This window comes from Strix uralensis, chromosome 3 (assembly GCF_047716275.1).
Source record: "Strix uralensis isolate ZFMK-TIS-50842 chromosome 3, bStrUra1, whole genome shotgun sequence".
Taxonomy (NCBI): Eukaryota; Metazoa; Chordata; class Aves; order Strigiformes; family Strigidae; genus Strix; species Strix uralensis.
This window is the reverse complement of record NC_133974.1, coordinates 35,920,776-35,936,530: the sequence shown is the minus strand read 5'-3', so window position 1 is coordinate 35,936,530 and position 15,755 is coordinate 35,920,776. Positions and strand designations below refer to the sequence as shown.

General features: G+C 41.5%; 1 protein-coding gene across 4 annotated transcripts in view; it reads left to right on the top strand.

Annotated features, from left to right (window-relative positions):
- The window catches only part of FILIP1 (filamin A interacting protein 1), a 111,624-nt gene that overhangs the window by 91,579 nt on the left and 4,290 nt on the right, over nt 1-15,755 (top strand). For 3 of the 4 annotated variants that reach the window (XM_074861893.1, XM_074861892.1, XM_074861891.1), the window contains 2 exons: nt 145-2,950; nt 9,779-10,002. In XM_074861893.1, coding sequence (XP_074717994.1) covers nt 145-2,950; nt 9,779-9,985 — 3,013 coding nt within the window. In that variant the 3' untranslated portion in view covers nt 9,986-10,002. The remainder of the gene's footprint in view (nt 1-144; nt 2,951-9,778; nt 10,003-15,755) is intronic. The other variant, XM_074861894.1, reaches the window with a different exon arrangement.

The window sequence follows — 15,755 nt, the reverse complement described above, 5'->3', positions numbered from 1 at the left end:
GGTAGTTATTTCTTGAAAGATGACCTAGGTTGTTAATGAAAAAAAACCTGATAAAATGAAGGTGATTTAAAAAAATGGAGAAATACACCTATATATATTTATTTAGTTAGTTTAGTTTAATGCATGTTTTCTAACTTCTTTCAGGCTGAAAAAACTTCTTGAGCAGGAGAAGATCTATCAAGCCCGGAAGGAGAAGGAACATACAAAGAGACTCAATAAACTAAGAGAAGAACTAGTCAAGCTCAAATCATTTGCACTCATGCTGGTGGATGAAAGACAAATGCATATTGAACAACTTGGTCAACAAAGCCAGAAAATACAGGACTTAAACCAAAAACTAAAGGAAGAAGAAGAAAAGCTTAAAATTATTAGTGCAAAAACAAAAGAAGATGGACAAAAACTGATGAAGTTAGAGGCAGAACTTGAACATAAAACTTCATCATTTTCTCAAGAACATGAGGAGATGACTGCTAAACTGGCTAATCAAGAGTCACATAATAGACAGCTAAGGCTTAAGCTAGTGGGGTTGACTCGCAGAATAGAGGAGCTAGAAGAAACTAACAAAAATCTTCAAAAAGCTGAGGAGGAGCTTCAAGAACTAAGAGATAAAATAGCAAAAGGGGAATGTGGGAACTCTAGCTTAATGGCAGAAGTGGAAAACCTCCGCAAGCGTGTGCTTGAAATGGAGGGGAAAGATGAAGAGATCACAAAAACTGAATCCCAGTGTAAAGAGCTGAAAAATAAACTGCAAGAGGAAGAGCACCATAGCAAAGAGTTGAAACTTGAAGTGGAAAAACTGCAGAAAAGAATGTCAGAACTAGAGAAGCTAGAAGAGGCTTTCAGTAAAAGTAAGTCTGAATGCACCCAGCTACACTTAAGCTTGGAGAAAGAAAAGAATTTGACTAAGGATTTGATAAATGAGTTGGAAGTGGTGAAGACTAGAGTTAAAGACCTTGAGGCATCAGAAAGCAAGTTGGAAAAGGCTGAAATAAGCTTAAAAGATGACCTTACAAAGCTGAAATCATTTACTGTAATGTTGGTTGATGAACGAAAAAATATGATGGAAAAAATAAAACAGGAGGAGAAAAAGGTTGAGTGTCTAAACAAGAATTTTAAAGTGGAACAAGGGAAAGTTATGGATGTAACAGAGAAACTGATAGAAGAAAGTAAGAAATTTTTGAAACTGAAATCTGAAATGGAGGAAAAAGTGTCTTGTTTGACAAAGGAAAGGGATGAGTTAATTGGCAAACTGAGAAGTGAAGAAGAAAAATCCTCTGAACTAAGCTGTAGAGTTGACCTGTTAAAGAAAAGAATTGATGGTATGGAGGAAGTAGAAAGAGAAATTACAAGAGGTCGAACCAGGAAAGGACCAGAGCATGGTTGTCATGAGGACAACAAGATTAAAGAACTTACTGTTGAAATTGAAAGACTGAAAAAACGTCTCAAACAATTGGAAGTGGTTGAAGGAGATTTGATGAAGACAGAAGATGAATATGATCAGCTAGAGCAGAAATTTAGGACTGAGCAGGATAAAGCTAACTTTCTTTCTCAACAGCTGGAGGAGATGAAACTCCAGATTGCCAAAACCAAAGCAATAGAAAAAGGTGAAGCAGTGAGCCAGGAGGCAGAGCTGAGGCACAGGTTTCGTCTGGAAGAGGCCAAAAGCAGAGATTTGAAAGCAGAAGTTCAAGCTCTTAAGGAAAAAATCCATGAGCTGATGAACAAAGAAGACCAGCTTTCTCAGCTCCAAGTCGATTATTCGGTTCTGCAGCAAAGGTTTATGGAAGAAGAAAATAAAAACAAGAGCATGGGGCAGGAAGTTCTGAACCTAACAAGAGAGCTGGAGCTTTCTAAGCGTTACAGCCGTGCACTGAGGCCTAGCATAAACGGACGAAGAATGGTCGATGTTCCTGTGACGTCCACCGGTGTGCAAACAGATGCTGTAAGCAGTGAAGCAGCAGAAGAAGAAACTCCAGCAGTGTTTATAAGGAAATCCTTCCAGGAGGAAAATCACATCATGAGCAATCTGCGACAGGTAGGTCTGAAAAAACCCATGGAGCGGTCTTCAGTGCTTGAGAGGTATCCTCCAGCAGCGAATGAACTTGCAATGAGGAAATCTTGGATACCATGGATGAGAAAGAGGGAAACTGGGGCTCAGGCAACTCCTGATAAAGGACCCCGAACACACGGTAGTCCAGCGCATCCCGGGGAGGTTGTCCTTTCACCAAAGCAGGGTCAGCCTCTTCATATTCGGGTGACACCAGACCATGAGAACAGCACAGCTACTTTGGAGATAACCAGTCCAACCTCAGAGGAATTTTTTTCAAGTACCACTGTCATTCCTACTTTGGGAAATCAGAAGCCACGAATAACCATCATTCCCTCTCCAAACGTTATGCCACAAAAAGGAAAAGGCAGTGAAAGTCCCATGGGCCCAGATCGTTCTATGTCTCCAGTCACCATAACAACATTCTCCAGGGAAAAGTCCCCAGAGGGAGGGAGAGCACCCTTTGTCGACAGACCTGCATCGCCAATTCAGATTATGACAGTATCAACATCTGCAGCACCAGCAGAAATCTCTGTCTCTCCGCAGTCACAAGATATGACCATGGGAAGGGCTGTCTTCAAAGTGACACCAGAAAAACAAACTGTCCCAACTCCAATCCGCAAGTACAATGCCAACGCAAACATTATTACGACAGAAGACAACAAAATCCACATCCACTTAGGTTCCCAGTTTAAACGCTCTCCCAGTGCTGCACCTGATGGTGCGAGTCCTGTGATAACAGTCAGACCGATGAACATAGCAGCAGAGAAAGAACTTGTGACCGGTACCGTTCTTCGATCGCCCCGGAACAACCTGTCCTCGCGACCTGCAGCAAGCAAGGTGACAAGTACTATCACTATAACGCCTGTTACAACATCTTCCACCCGAGGAACACAATCAGTGGTAAGCAGTGTAGTCTCATAATGTAGTCTTCATAGTAAGGAGAAAGGCAACCATAGTTTGGGTTTGAGACACCAGCAGGGAAAATGGGTGGGGCAAGGAGAAACTCTTGACTTCCCTACATTTGTTTCAGATACGAGCTTAACTATAAAATCAGAATTTGCCTGATTCATATATTTTTTGTACCAGTGTTGGGTGCTGGTATACTTTTGGCATTATCTCCCAAAGGAAGTCCCTTCAAAGTTCCTTCTGTAAACACTCATAATGATTTTTGGCCTGGCTGATGGGTCTTTAGAGTCTGATCATGCAGGCTGGTATTCTTTGGTATAATGCCATTATAGTTATAATTCAATTACTATCTGTTGTAATACTGAACTCCAAAGGAATAAATAGGCAGACATGCTATCACTGCTTACAGCTCCAGGCCTCTTTCAGCCAGTGAATAGTAAAGCTTTTTCTGTTCCTCTGAAATTCTCAACTTCTGTAAGTGCTGTATTACAATAGTGCTTCCTCTAACATATTTTTTTCTGCTTTCTCTCTGTGCCTCTGTGGTGGTACCCTGACTTCTTTTTTGTACTTAAAGCAGTCTCTCACCTTCGTCTTTAAACATATATAGGCATATTTAATAGTCCTCCCCACAGGTTTATTATTGGACATGGTTTTGCATTGCTTTAGTTGGAAATACTCTGGGAAAGAAGAATTTAACCAAAATAGAAAGCCAGCAGTACTGTATTAGTCCAAAAGCTTATTTAGCTAGACAGAGCCTGCAGCAGATGCTTAGGGGAAGATTATTTTCAGCGTCTGTTCCCAGTTTTTGGCAATAGGTAGGTATTTCTTTCTGAACCAGGGCCTGTAGACACATCTTTGTGTTTAATAGACCGTGGCAGAGTTTTCTTTTATTTATTCTTCTAATTGCTTTTTGAACTCATTTATGCTGTTGTTTCCACAACATCAGGGGGCAGTGAATTCAGTTGTGGGCTCTGGGAAAAATGGTCTTTTGTTTGATACCTTTTATGCAGTACCTTCATTGGTTACAGCCTCTTTCTTGTATCTTGACAAATACTGAATAGTCATCCCCTGTTCATTTGTTCATGCCGCTCAGGAGTCTGCAGAACCCTACAACACAGCTCTTCAGCCATCTCTTTCCAAGCTGAAATGTCAAAGTGTATTTAAGATACGCTTCCACACTTTTGGAGAGAGGCTGCCATTCCCATTTAAGCCCTCTGACTTGAGAAAACTTGTGTACATCATATGGATCTATTTGGAATTGCACATGTGCTCTCTCTCTCTCCCCACATATATAATGTATTGTAGCTACTTTACAGTGTTTTCCTACATATTAGAGGCAACTGTTCATTTTTTAAAAAGTCTTGAATCAATTAATTTACAAACTCCTTTGTCTCTCAGAAGCTTGAAAAAACTTTTTTTTTTTAAGAGTTCCTCATTCTTTTTTATGAGATGTCTGTCTCTACTGTGATGATGCACTGAACTGTGGCAGACAAAACTTTTCTTCACTTCATTCTCCCTGATTTGGAATGTAAGGAAAATAGTTCAACCATAAGATTTACTTTATCTTATGCTTCCCTTTGTTTTTTAAGCTCCCTAGTCAGATGAGTGGGGAACTTTGAACTAGCCCACATGTGCCTTTTCGTCCCAAACCCCCTGAAAAAAAAAATAGAATTTATATGCTCACCATCTGTTTTGCAAATGACTACTACTACAAACATATTTCAATACCCCTAGTCAGAAAAAACAAGTTGTGATCATTTACTCAGTAACCCTAGAAGAAACCAATATCGATATAATTTTGAGGGTTTAAGTTCAAAAATCAAAGAAGACAAACTGATACACAGCTGCTTTCTTAGCTCACTGGTTTCAGTTTTTTTCTTGACTCTCCTCATACAAGATGCTTTGTACAATGTATTAATGCAGTGCCAAGCTACAAAGGGGAAAATAATTCTGAAATTCCTGGCTCTCATCTGTTGCTATAACAAATTTGCAGTTACTGTTTTCATATTTGAAAACATTTAACACTTCTTCCAATTTGAATTTATAGTTATCCTCAATGCTGCAGGTGAAGTCAATTTTAAGGTGCACACATGGTACTTTTAAAGGTTCAGCCTGAACTGTGGTGTCTACCTGTATATGTGAGTTCAAAATAGAGACTGTGGTTTCATGATGGACCATCATGATTTATGAATCGCATGGATTAAGGGGTGTTATGGTTGTGTTGATTTACACTGACGTACACTCTAGAGTAGCTAGAGATTTATATATTTCCCTGATCCAAGTCCTCTTCTGAGTCTACAAGTTTTGATTTAGATAAAATGAGACCCTGATCCAAAGAAAGACATGGGTACCTGAAGGAGAACTTGGGAAATCTTTGAGCACTTAACCAAAAAGATGAACCAAAAAAGGCACTGGTCAGTGACTGTGTCTCCACTGGCACCTGAGCTCCCTGGACCCAAATGTTTTGGAGGCACTTCATGTTCTGCCTGCTGCACAAGCACAGGGCTGGGCAGCTGAGCGGCTGGCCTTGTCACACCAGTGCTGCCACCCACCGTAGTCCAGTCCCACAGGGATCTCCATGGCAGGAGCTGATGTCATGGAGACTGTTGACCAGTTGGATTGAATTCAGCCTTTAACAGAACCATTGCCACTTTGATTAAAAAAAAAAAAAGAACCAAACCTTAAGCTGGTAACCTCCCTTTATATGATAGCCTATGGATTTGAGTAATTACCACAGAACTGTAAAAAATGGGGTTTGCTCCTCCTTAGCTTGATTTGAGTCAAACCCACTCCCAGGAAAATACTTGGACTACCCTAGCAGACCTAGCAGGTAAATTTATTATTACAGATGGACCACAGCACAACCAAAAATTCAAGACTCTGAGACCAGGGGATATGCAGACCAAAATGAGCCTGAAATTGTAGCCTGGTTCTTAGTCTCAGCTTAGCACATTAGCCCCAAGTCCCTGTTCACAGGACAGTTAATACAGTTTACAGTAAAAACCCCACAGAATAAAAACAAATATTCTTTGGGGAAAAAACCAACTGTGGTGCCCCTATCTAAGCAATGTTTTTTGATTTAGGCCTTACATTTAGCTGTAGGATTGCTGGTGACTTTGGATCTCTTTGGCTACCAGGATGGCTGTTAGTCTTATAATCACTTTATCCCTGTGCTCCCCACCTCCTACAAGCCTGGCAATCCAGCACCAGCTGTTTATGCTGCCAGGGTACACAGTGAATCTGGTGACATGAAATCGGCAGGGAGCAGAGGGAATCCCGGCTGCAGCAGAGCCAGCATAGTGGCACAGCACCAGCCATGCAGGGCGTCCTGTGACTGAGGCAGCAAGGCATGGCTGAAAGGCTCTTGGCTGCCAGAGCTAACTGGGCACATGTTAAAGCAGCTATAAGGCTACTTTTCATTTGGGCAGCATTTAGTTTGAGATCAGCGTCTAAATTTACCTCTTTGTAGGTGTCCCATATATGCTCTTAAGCTTCTGTTAGAGTTACCAGAAATCTAGGGGTCAGCTCACTTGCCCACATAGAGGTGCATGGTGCTATCTGTGTGCCCGATGGCAGTTGAGACATGTGCAGGAGGCTGGTAGGTATAACACAGACTTGTAGTTTCTGCAGTGAAAGCTGACAGGATACTTCAGATGGCACAAGATGCCTCAGTGCGGGCAACTCAGTCCCTAGTCATCAGTCCCCTTGTCAGCCCTGAGCTCTGTGTGTTGGCTCTGCGGAGACTGGAGAGTGATTCAGCTGAGACCTCCATCGCTACCTTCAGTGTGAGCTGAATTGCCCACTGGGCTCCACTGACTGTATTGACTAGATCTCAAGTCCACCCTTTCAGGATTCAATTGCCTAAACATACTTCTTTAGTGTCATTTTAAGTGCTGTGAAGTAGTCTACCGAACTTCCAGCTGCTTTATCAGAGGTTGCAGGTCTCCTTGGGTCCTCTGTCTTATCTACCAGCCCTGTGCAGATAGCTTGAGTAGCCCAGGGCATCTCAAATTGCACTAGCTATCTATGTCAGCTGCTGAAGTGAACCATTGCTGTCCAGGGCAAGCTGGTTTCTGATCTGATCGGGAACAAGTGCTGAAAAAGCACCCTTGTTATTAAAATATTTCAAAAGTGTGTGCATGAAAGCACTCTTTGTGTCAGTAAAATGCCCTAAGCAGAATCTGATATAAACCACTAAAAAACGCCAAGTGTACTGTATATTCAAATTGCTTTTCTTCCTTTAATGGGACTGTCCAACATTACTGCAACCTCACAGCTTAATAGACCTGCCAGTGTCTGCAATGAGCGCTGATTATTGACCTAACGAGCTTAGAGTCTGCGTGTATTTCTCTCACTCTAACATGTATTTACTAACCTCACTCTGGCCCCCTGTGCTGTTCCAGCACCACGTCCTGCCAGCTAGGAGCCAGCCAACATCACTGTGCGTCCCACGGGCCTGTGTCTCGGGCAAGAGTTGGTTTCTGTTTGGAGCCACGTTCCTATATCAACCAGAAGACAGCAGCCTACAGACAAACAGGGCTGGAGGGAATTGCTCAGAGCTTGGTTTTTGGAAGAACTGACCAAGAGGCAGACAGTCGTGTGGGTTCTCTGCCACAGACACTACAGATGGGTACTGAAGAGTGTCACTCTCAGCAAAGGGGACTGCTTGGTGAACAGCCACCTTTGTGCCATTTCACTTAGCAAACACAAAATGCTTTTGCAGCTGCACGTGAAGCAGACATTAGCTTCCAAACGATCAACATGTTAATATGCCATAAGCAAAGCAACTAAGAAATTTAAAGCAAGTTGGAGTTCTTTCCAGAGTGCTTTTGAATGATTTAGGCTTGAAATGGGTAACTTGAAAGCGCCCAAATCCGTAGTTAATAATTTACATGTGAATAAAGCTGAAGAAATGCCTGAGATTCCAGCTACTTCATTTGATTGCCTCATGTTTACACACTGTGGAGCTGTTTCAGGGAGTACAAGATGTTTGTCATTTGGGTTCCCTGGGATGTTGACATATTTTCCGAGGCTGATGGAATGCATTTGCATGTTTTGCCCTACAGAATTGTATGGGCCTAACTTGTTTTGACATCTACATGTGAGTTCCATATTAGCCTTTAGACTGCTATTGTAAATGTTGCTTTTAGTTATTGAAAATGGCTTCCTTCCTGCCAGGCAGACAGCATTCAAGTTTTCCAATTGTGATTTTTTTTTTTTTTTTTGTGTACACATGGGGTTTTGAACTGTTCTTAGAAGATTAAGGAATGGTTTTCCTTTGAATACTCAAGATGCAGACAGAAGGCTCTGATGCTACTGGCTGGAAATCCTTCGAGAGAGAAAAATGCTCCTTTGTGGAGCATTTTTAAGAGCATTTTGAAATAAATGCAAATACGTATTGTAGTCGATGTGATTCCCTAATCCAGTCTATTTCAGCAGTTTAGTTTTATTTTGCTTACGTGTCATAAGTTGCAGAATTTAGTCATTTAGCAGATGGGTCTAGCTAGGATTCCAGGATCTTATGAGGAGAGTTCTCTTCTGTGAGATCGAAGTCTTTGTCCATTATCTGAACAGAAAAAAAGTCACATACGAAATTCAGGTAGGACACTGAAGTTGTCACCGTTAACATTTGTGTCTGTACTGCACACTGCAGAAGATAAAACACATTTTTGTTTCAGAATTGTCATGGTTATAAGTATTTTCTTTAGGTCATGGTCCATAAGGGGTAGCTTCCAGTTTTGGCCTTGCAGAGTATGTGCAATGTTATCTGGCAAATGGAGATAGAAAATACCAGTTGACCCTTCTGAATTTTTTTGTCCTATCCAAGTGCTCCTTCTGTGTTTATACAGTGGGATTCAGTTGCCTAAACGTATGTACTGATTGCATTTTCAAAGCTACAGAATAGCCAGCCTGGTCTCCAGCTGGTGGTCCAGAAGGGCATAGATCCCTCGTAGAAGCCGTGTTGGGTCTGCCAGCCCCATACTTGGGTCCTCAACCACTTAGGCCATTTTTTTTCTGTTGTTCTGAAGTCCTCACACTTGAGGATAAGTGTGATTGATAGGCTGTTGTCCAGGGCAGCAGACTGGCAGAGATAGTAAAGTGACAATGCCTGCACTGCCTTGAGGTATCCCGGGAAATCTGGGCTGCCTTCTTCACTCTCACGAGTTCATCAAGTTGTGGCTGTGGCTGGGAGGGGGAGAGCCTTCTCCCTCATCCCTCCTCCCACAGCCACAGGAAAAGGAAATCCATACCTTTGCTCTGTCTCTCTCCCAGCCGCCTGCATGTCCCAGTGCAGAAATAAGTGGCCCCAGCATGCTTTGGGAAACAAAGTTCAATTTTATCTATAATGCTGAGAAATCTTACCCCAGCTCTGAAAATATGGCAGTTACTCTGGGTTCAGCATTAGCCTCACATGGCTATACTGTTTTGAGACCCTGTGCTAGTCTCTATGCAAGATGCTAATATTGTACCTGTCTGACACCTAAACCAGCATTTCAGTAGCCTCTAAGGCTCTCCTGCATTGTGTCGTGCTGTGGAATTTGAGTTTTCCAGGGATTCCCATCCCTATGACATCTTGATCCAAAACACTGGACCCCAGCAGCTCTGGGAAGCTTGTTTGATCCCAGCTGTACCTTTGGCCCTATTCTAGCGGTATGCACTATGGCCAGGTTCCAGATGTGACATTAATTTGCTAATAGGTGTGATCTGGGACATTGTTGCTTGAGAGGTAAATGAAGAACCAATGAAAAATATAACATGAGCATATATCAGAAGAAAAAGTCCTCTGTTCATGTAATGTCTCTCTGTCTCTCTCTTTTGCAGACAGGACAGGATGGGTCATCCCCGAGACCTACACCCACCCGCATTCCTGTGTCAAAAGGTATGAAAGCAGGAAAGCCAGTAGTGGCAGCCCCAGGAGCAGGAAATGTGACAAAATTCGAGCCTCGTGCCGAGACTCAGTCTATGAAAATAGAACTGAAGAAATCTTCAGCCAGCAGCTCTGCCTCCCTGTGCGGGGGTCAGGGTTGATGGCGGTGGCTCAGGGGGTATGTTCTGCAGGTTTTACTGCTACCATGGAAGTCAGCTCCCTGTCTGTGTAGTTGCTCACATTTGCCTGTACTAATGAAGTCCTGCAGCTGTCACTTACAACAAACTAATAAGTGTGTGCACTGACTACTTAAGTAACAACATCCTTTTGTTTTCTTCCTGAAGTTTACAAAAGAAAAAAAAAAAGCCATCAAAAAGGCAGTTGTACACCAGGGAGATTTTCAGCCTAGGAAGGGAGAATGGGGCAACTGCACTAGATTATTAATCTAGTTCAGGAATTCTTAATGATAGACTTGGTCACTTTTTAATAGATCGAAGGAAGTTTGGTCACTTTTACTAGATTGTCTTCCACCTTAATGGATAACTTTCCACCTTTGCTACTGCATGGCGCACTTTCTGCCTGTGATCACATTACTGAGATGCCACCTTGCCTAGGGAAGCAATGCCAGGAGACAGCACACTTGAGATCCTGTTTTAATGAAAGCTAGTACCTCAGGTGTGGGAGGGAGGGGAAGCCCAGCCTTCTTATCCTGTCCAAATCAGCGTTTCTCAGTGGTGAGCTGCTTTCTCAAGGTGGTTACAAAATTCAAGGGGGTAGGGGGGTTGCACAATGTTTGGCAGCAGCAGTGCTAAACAGCAGTTTATTTCTTCCAGAGGGGGTTAATGCTTGTAGACAGTACTTACAACCAGGTCCCTGGCTTATACACACTGGGATACTGCCAGCTCAAGTGAGCCAAAAGGTGTTTAGTCTTTAGAAGAAGCTTGAGAAACATTGATCTGGCTAAAATCAATACAGTCCATTTGTACCTGCTCCAGAGACCACTAAAGGCTATGAAGCAAGTCACTTCATTGACTTCACTAGGTTTCCAGTTTTCCTGGTTGGATAAACTTGTGCTATATTTAAACCTTAGTTGCCAAGCATCCTTATGCCTTAGAGAGGAAGTCAGCATAAACCACTGCTGGCAGAAATTGCTGTCTAAAAGCACAGCTCAGGTACAGACAGTGAAAGAGATAAGAGTTTGGTGTGAAAGTTACTTTCAATTCTCAGTTGTTTAAAACATTTTAAATACAGACCGCCTCACAATACCGTGGTGATTCATCGTTTTTCCTTCCCTCTTTGTGATTTCCTCATTTATATGTTTGCATTTTTAAGCATGTTTTAAAGAACTGTTCCAGCATGGAAATAGTGTGGATGCCGATGATTGTAATGATTGTTTATTTAATAACAGTAAAGTTATTAAAGGGCATTTCCATTAAGTAATCAATTTCCACAGAAGAAAGTCACAACCAAAAGAAATGGAGCCGAGCAGACTGACAAATAAGCGTTTTAAAGCTTGTATAATACCTTCACCACCACAGCAGTCTGTAAGGGACCCAGTGGTTAGGAATAGCTTTCAGAAGGCAAGACAGGAAGACAACCAATAAATAATAAATACAGTTCACAGAAAAGAAAATGTACTAGTGGGTGAAATATTAAATGGCTTTCTGTATGGAAGAAGAGATTTGATGGAAGAATCTGCCACAGAAGGTCAACAAAATTATATTCAGTCCAATCAATGTTTAGTCTTCAGTCTGCAGTTTGCATTGCTCTCCAATTTAAGATCCAGATATGGCCATTATCCCAGTGTAAAGCTGGCATTTTACTATTCACATGAAGGGCATTTTGTCTGTAGTGTAAAAACTGCTGCCGCATCAGAAAAGAAGTAGGTTTCAATTTTTACATGTGTAGCATCTGCAATACCTGTTAATTTCAACGTTCTGGTTCTTACAACATCTAAAAATCAGATTCATTATTAGTAGCATTTTTCTTAACACTCAATTCACAGTATTTTAGATAAAACTTTGAAACTAGAATTAGAAAGCAATGTGAGTTACTATGCCAGAAATACATCAGGTCCCTTCAACTAATTGTTACCACTTAAAAGCCTCAACTTGTCAATAAATTGTTGTGGAGATCTTACTGTTCTAACTGTAATGTAGACTTTTTAGCAGATGTTTGAAGAAAACACATTATTAAGAGCTTTTTGCTGGATATTCACTCTAAATACTGGCAGTGAAGCAAGTCTCCAGGTCAAAACAGTCATTTAAATAATATTGCAAACATGAGCCCCAAGCTAATGTGGCTTGATACAGTGATGAACTACAGCTGCCTTAAGCCTTCCTTTTCAGATCCTTATTTCAAAGAAAGTTAGTTCCTTTGTTAAATGTTGCTATATCCAAGGCAATATTCTATGTGTGCCTGTGGTTGACAAATTTGTTTGTTTTGCTTAAGATCTAAGAAACTAATTCACCTGAAGAAACAAACCAGCCTTACAGTACCTGAAATCCAGGACAGGCAAATTAGCACAACTGAACCAGAACTGCAGGCACAAGCTGGGGATTACTCTTGTAGAGTCAGTAGGATTTCATGAGACAGACTCGAGAAATTCCAGACAGGTCAGACTGAGGATCCTGTTATTCTTCCCAGAGGCAGCACAACAAAAAGGAACTTTTGCTCCATAGCAGAAGCCTTAAGAGTTGGAATCAGGCAACTGGTTTAACCATTAGCTAAAGATAGGTATTTAGTTGTACTCACCATTTTTAACATTCATTTTAATTGACATGAGATTCTTGTTTCTTAAAGGTAGAAGAAAGGTAAGATGAAGAAAAAAGAAAGCCTATAGTTCAGAAGTCTTAAAAGTTGAAATGTAAAATGTCTCTATCATATTGGAATTTCCTCTGAATCTGGATACAGTTATGTTTAGTGACTACAGTAAGATTCTCCATTCAGTAAGTCAGCTCCAGAAGGCAATTTAGACAACCAAGTCTAGAGACAGCGTCTAAGTCCCAGAGGCATCCTGAAGATCTTCCTGAAGTTCTCCCACTGCCCTTGTCTAGTCAGTGTTTCAGTTGTGACTTGACTAGCACTGCAGCTTCTGAACCTAATCGAGCTCCATAATCTAGGTATTCTTGTATTTCCTCTAAGGGCTTTAAGTCAAGCCACAAATTCATGATCACTTAAAGTCAGGATGTAACCCCACACTGGAGTCAAAAGCTGTAATCCTGTCTTTGTCACCTGCAGCCAAGAAAGTACTCACTTCCATGTGGTTGTCCCTTGAGCTGGCAAAAGTGTTTGAACTCAGCTGAGGAACTGATGTGAACTACAAGGAATCTGGCAAAAAGCATAAAGGCTAGCTTTAACATAGCTTACTTCCAGGCTCTCGGGCCAGAAAAAGGAAGAAGTCAGGCATAGGAAACCAGTGGCTGTTTTAAAGTGACTGTGGAATCATGAATGCCTCCTAGTAGATCAACTACCACACAAACGTAGGGGTAGTGCTGCCTATTTTAAAAAGCTGTTGATTGAAACCTGTCTTCAAAAGTAGGAGATGGGCCCCCCTTCTCACCAGTATCTGAGGAGACTCAGACCCACATCAGCTTCAACCAGGTTCACCAGTGGCACTGACAGACAGTCAAGGGGGAAGAAGGTGGCATTCTGATTCCCTCCTGTAAGGCTGTGCTGTTCTGCATGGAGGGCTTCAGTATTCACTGAGCAGAGACAAGAGAGTGGTTGAGTAGTCAGGATATTGAACTAGGAGGAGGGAGCCCCCTGGATTCTGGTCCCTGTTCCAAAGGCTGCCTTCGAGCATGGCCTTTTGTGAAAAGAAGGCTTATAAGATGAACTGTCTGTTTTCATCGATCCTTCCATCTGTCCTTCGTTGATGAGTAACATTGAACACATCAACCAATTTCAGCCAAATCTGACAAAGCAGTAGGGGTCTCCAGAATAAGAAGTTCTTCCAATGTAATGAAAAGGGCAACAGAGGAGCAAGATCTTATCAGTGCCCCACTGCACAGAAGAATGTAGCATGATCTTACCTTCATATAACATCAAAGTATGAACACAAGAGAGTGATGTCAGAAACACCACAAGGACAAGCTTTGTTTAGAGCTCAGATTTTACTAGGCACCAAAGAATCAAACTCTGATACAGCGATCCATAGGAAAATATTAGGACCTTTATTTACAGGGCTTGTTGTGTATTCTACGTTACAGGATTACAATGCAGAAACCAAGTCTTCCTCTGCCCAGGTGATCATCTAGAGTGACTCATCCTCATGCTTTCTCTCTCTTACCGTTTTCTCTGTATTGATTTTTTTTTTTTTTTAAATGAAGTGGAACAGTTTCAGTAGCAAAATGCACTCAACTCATGGTAATAATCATAGTTACAGTGCTTCCTCAGGAACTGAGCTAGCTGAGAAACAATCTGTGTATTTTTGGTAGGATGCAATGTCAGCTGGAGAGATGCCCTGTTCTGGCTGACTGCATGGGCGTATAAGCAGCCATGATAACTCAAGCCCAGCAGTGGGAACATATGGCTGAGGACAGCAGTTAGGTGGAGAGGGGGAAGAGCAGGGAAAATGCCAGCCCATTCATGACCATCACATATGGACTGAGAAGGTGCACCTGCAATTCTCCAGATGATCTCTGTGATTTTAAATCTAGTTCCTAATAAGTTTTCCACTTTTCTTCCTACGCAAGATCCCATCACCTGAATTACTGTTACATATGAGTATTGCTAATGTAGTCATTAGCAGAGCAATACATTTGAGTAGGTGTGACTGAAAATGAGGGAGCACAAAACTTCAACCCTAATGCCTGGGGAATTTCTCTCAGATCGGTAAACATGCTAAGTAAATAATAGAAGAAAACCAGAGATTTTGATTTATTTTGCCCACCTTTCTTTCCTTTCATGACACCCATTAGTGTGATTTTTCAAAAAACAAATAACACTTTGTGACTCTTCTGAATATGCCCATAGAGTATGCATGTTACCGTATTTAAACCTCAAACCACTTTCAGCACATAGGAATTACCATCATGTGAGTAATCTCCAAAGTCACGTTAATATGTTGATTCATGCCAGTTGGATGCCAAGTCATGTTACTGCCTGAAATAGGCTACACATATTCTAAAACATGCTCAATATTTACATGAATATTCAGTAATTCTCATCAGATGTGGAAGAGCATGTCTTTAAAGAAAGTAAGCTACTGTCCTGCTGGGTTTCAGGTGCTTGGCATAAGCTGCAACAGTCAGGACAATTTTCAGAGCAATTACATGTTCCCATCACACATCAGTGGCTGATTTCACTGAGTCACTTTGTAACCTGTAGTTTGCTGGCAGGGGTTTCTGTGAGCTCATCTTTCGAACTTGTTTTCATTTAGGGGAATGTTTTTCTTCCCTACGTCAGTGTGAGTTACCCTCTTTCCCTTAATTTTGCCTGAGCTCTCTCAGGTAAAACTATATGCAACATTTCTCATTATAGATATTAACTTTACTTTGAATCTTACTCCCTACACACTGCTCTTACTTGGCTTTTTGGAAGATGCAATCAGGGTTAACTACTCTCAGATACAGAGCTACCAGCTCTGAGAGTCAGGTATGAATCACTCAGGTGTGAATGGTTCTTCACTTTAAAAACTCTTCAGGATTTTAAAAAGTACTGATGTATGATTCTCTTCTGTTGCTTGGGCATGCATTGTCTGTGGTACATACAGTGTTGTATCATCTGGTGTTGTTTGTATATATTGTAAGAAGAAATTAAACTTCATATGTTAAAATGTCAGTTGATGTACTTCATTATATGAACTGGTATTTTTCATAGGCCAGCTGTTAATGATGTGTTTCCTGGAGAAGTTCTGATTCACATCAGTGGGATGGAAAGCAGAATTAGCAGTTTTACATTAACTTAATTTTCTTTTCCTGTCATTAA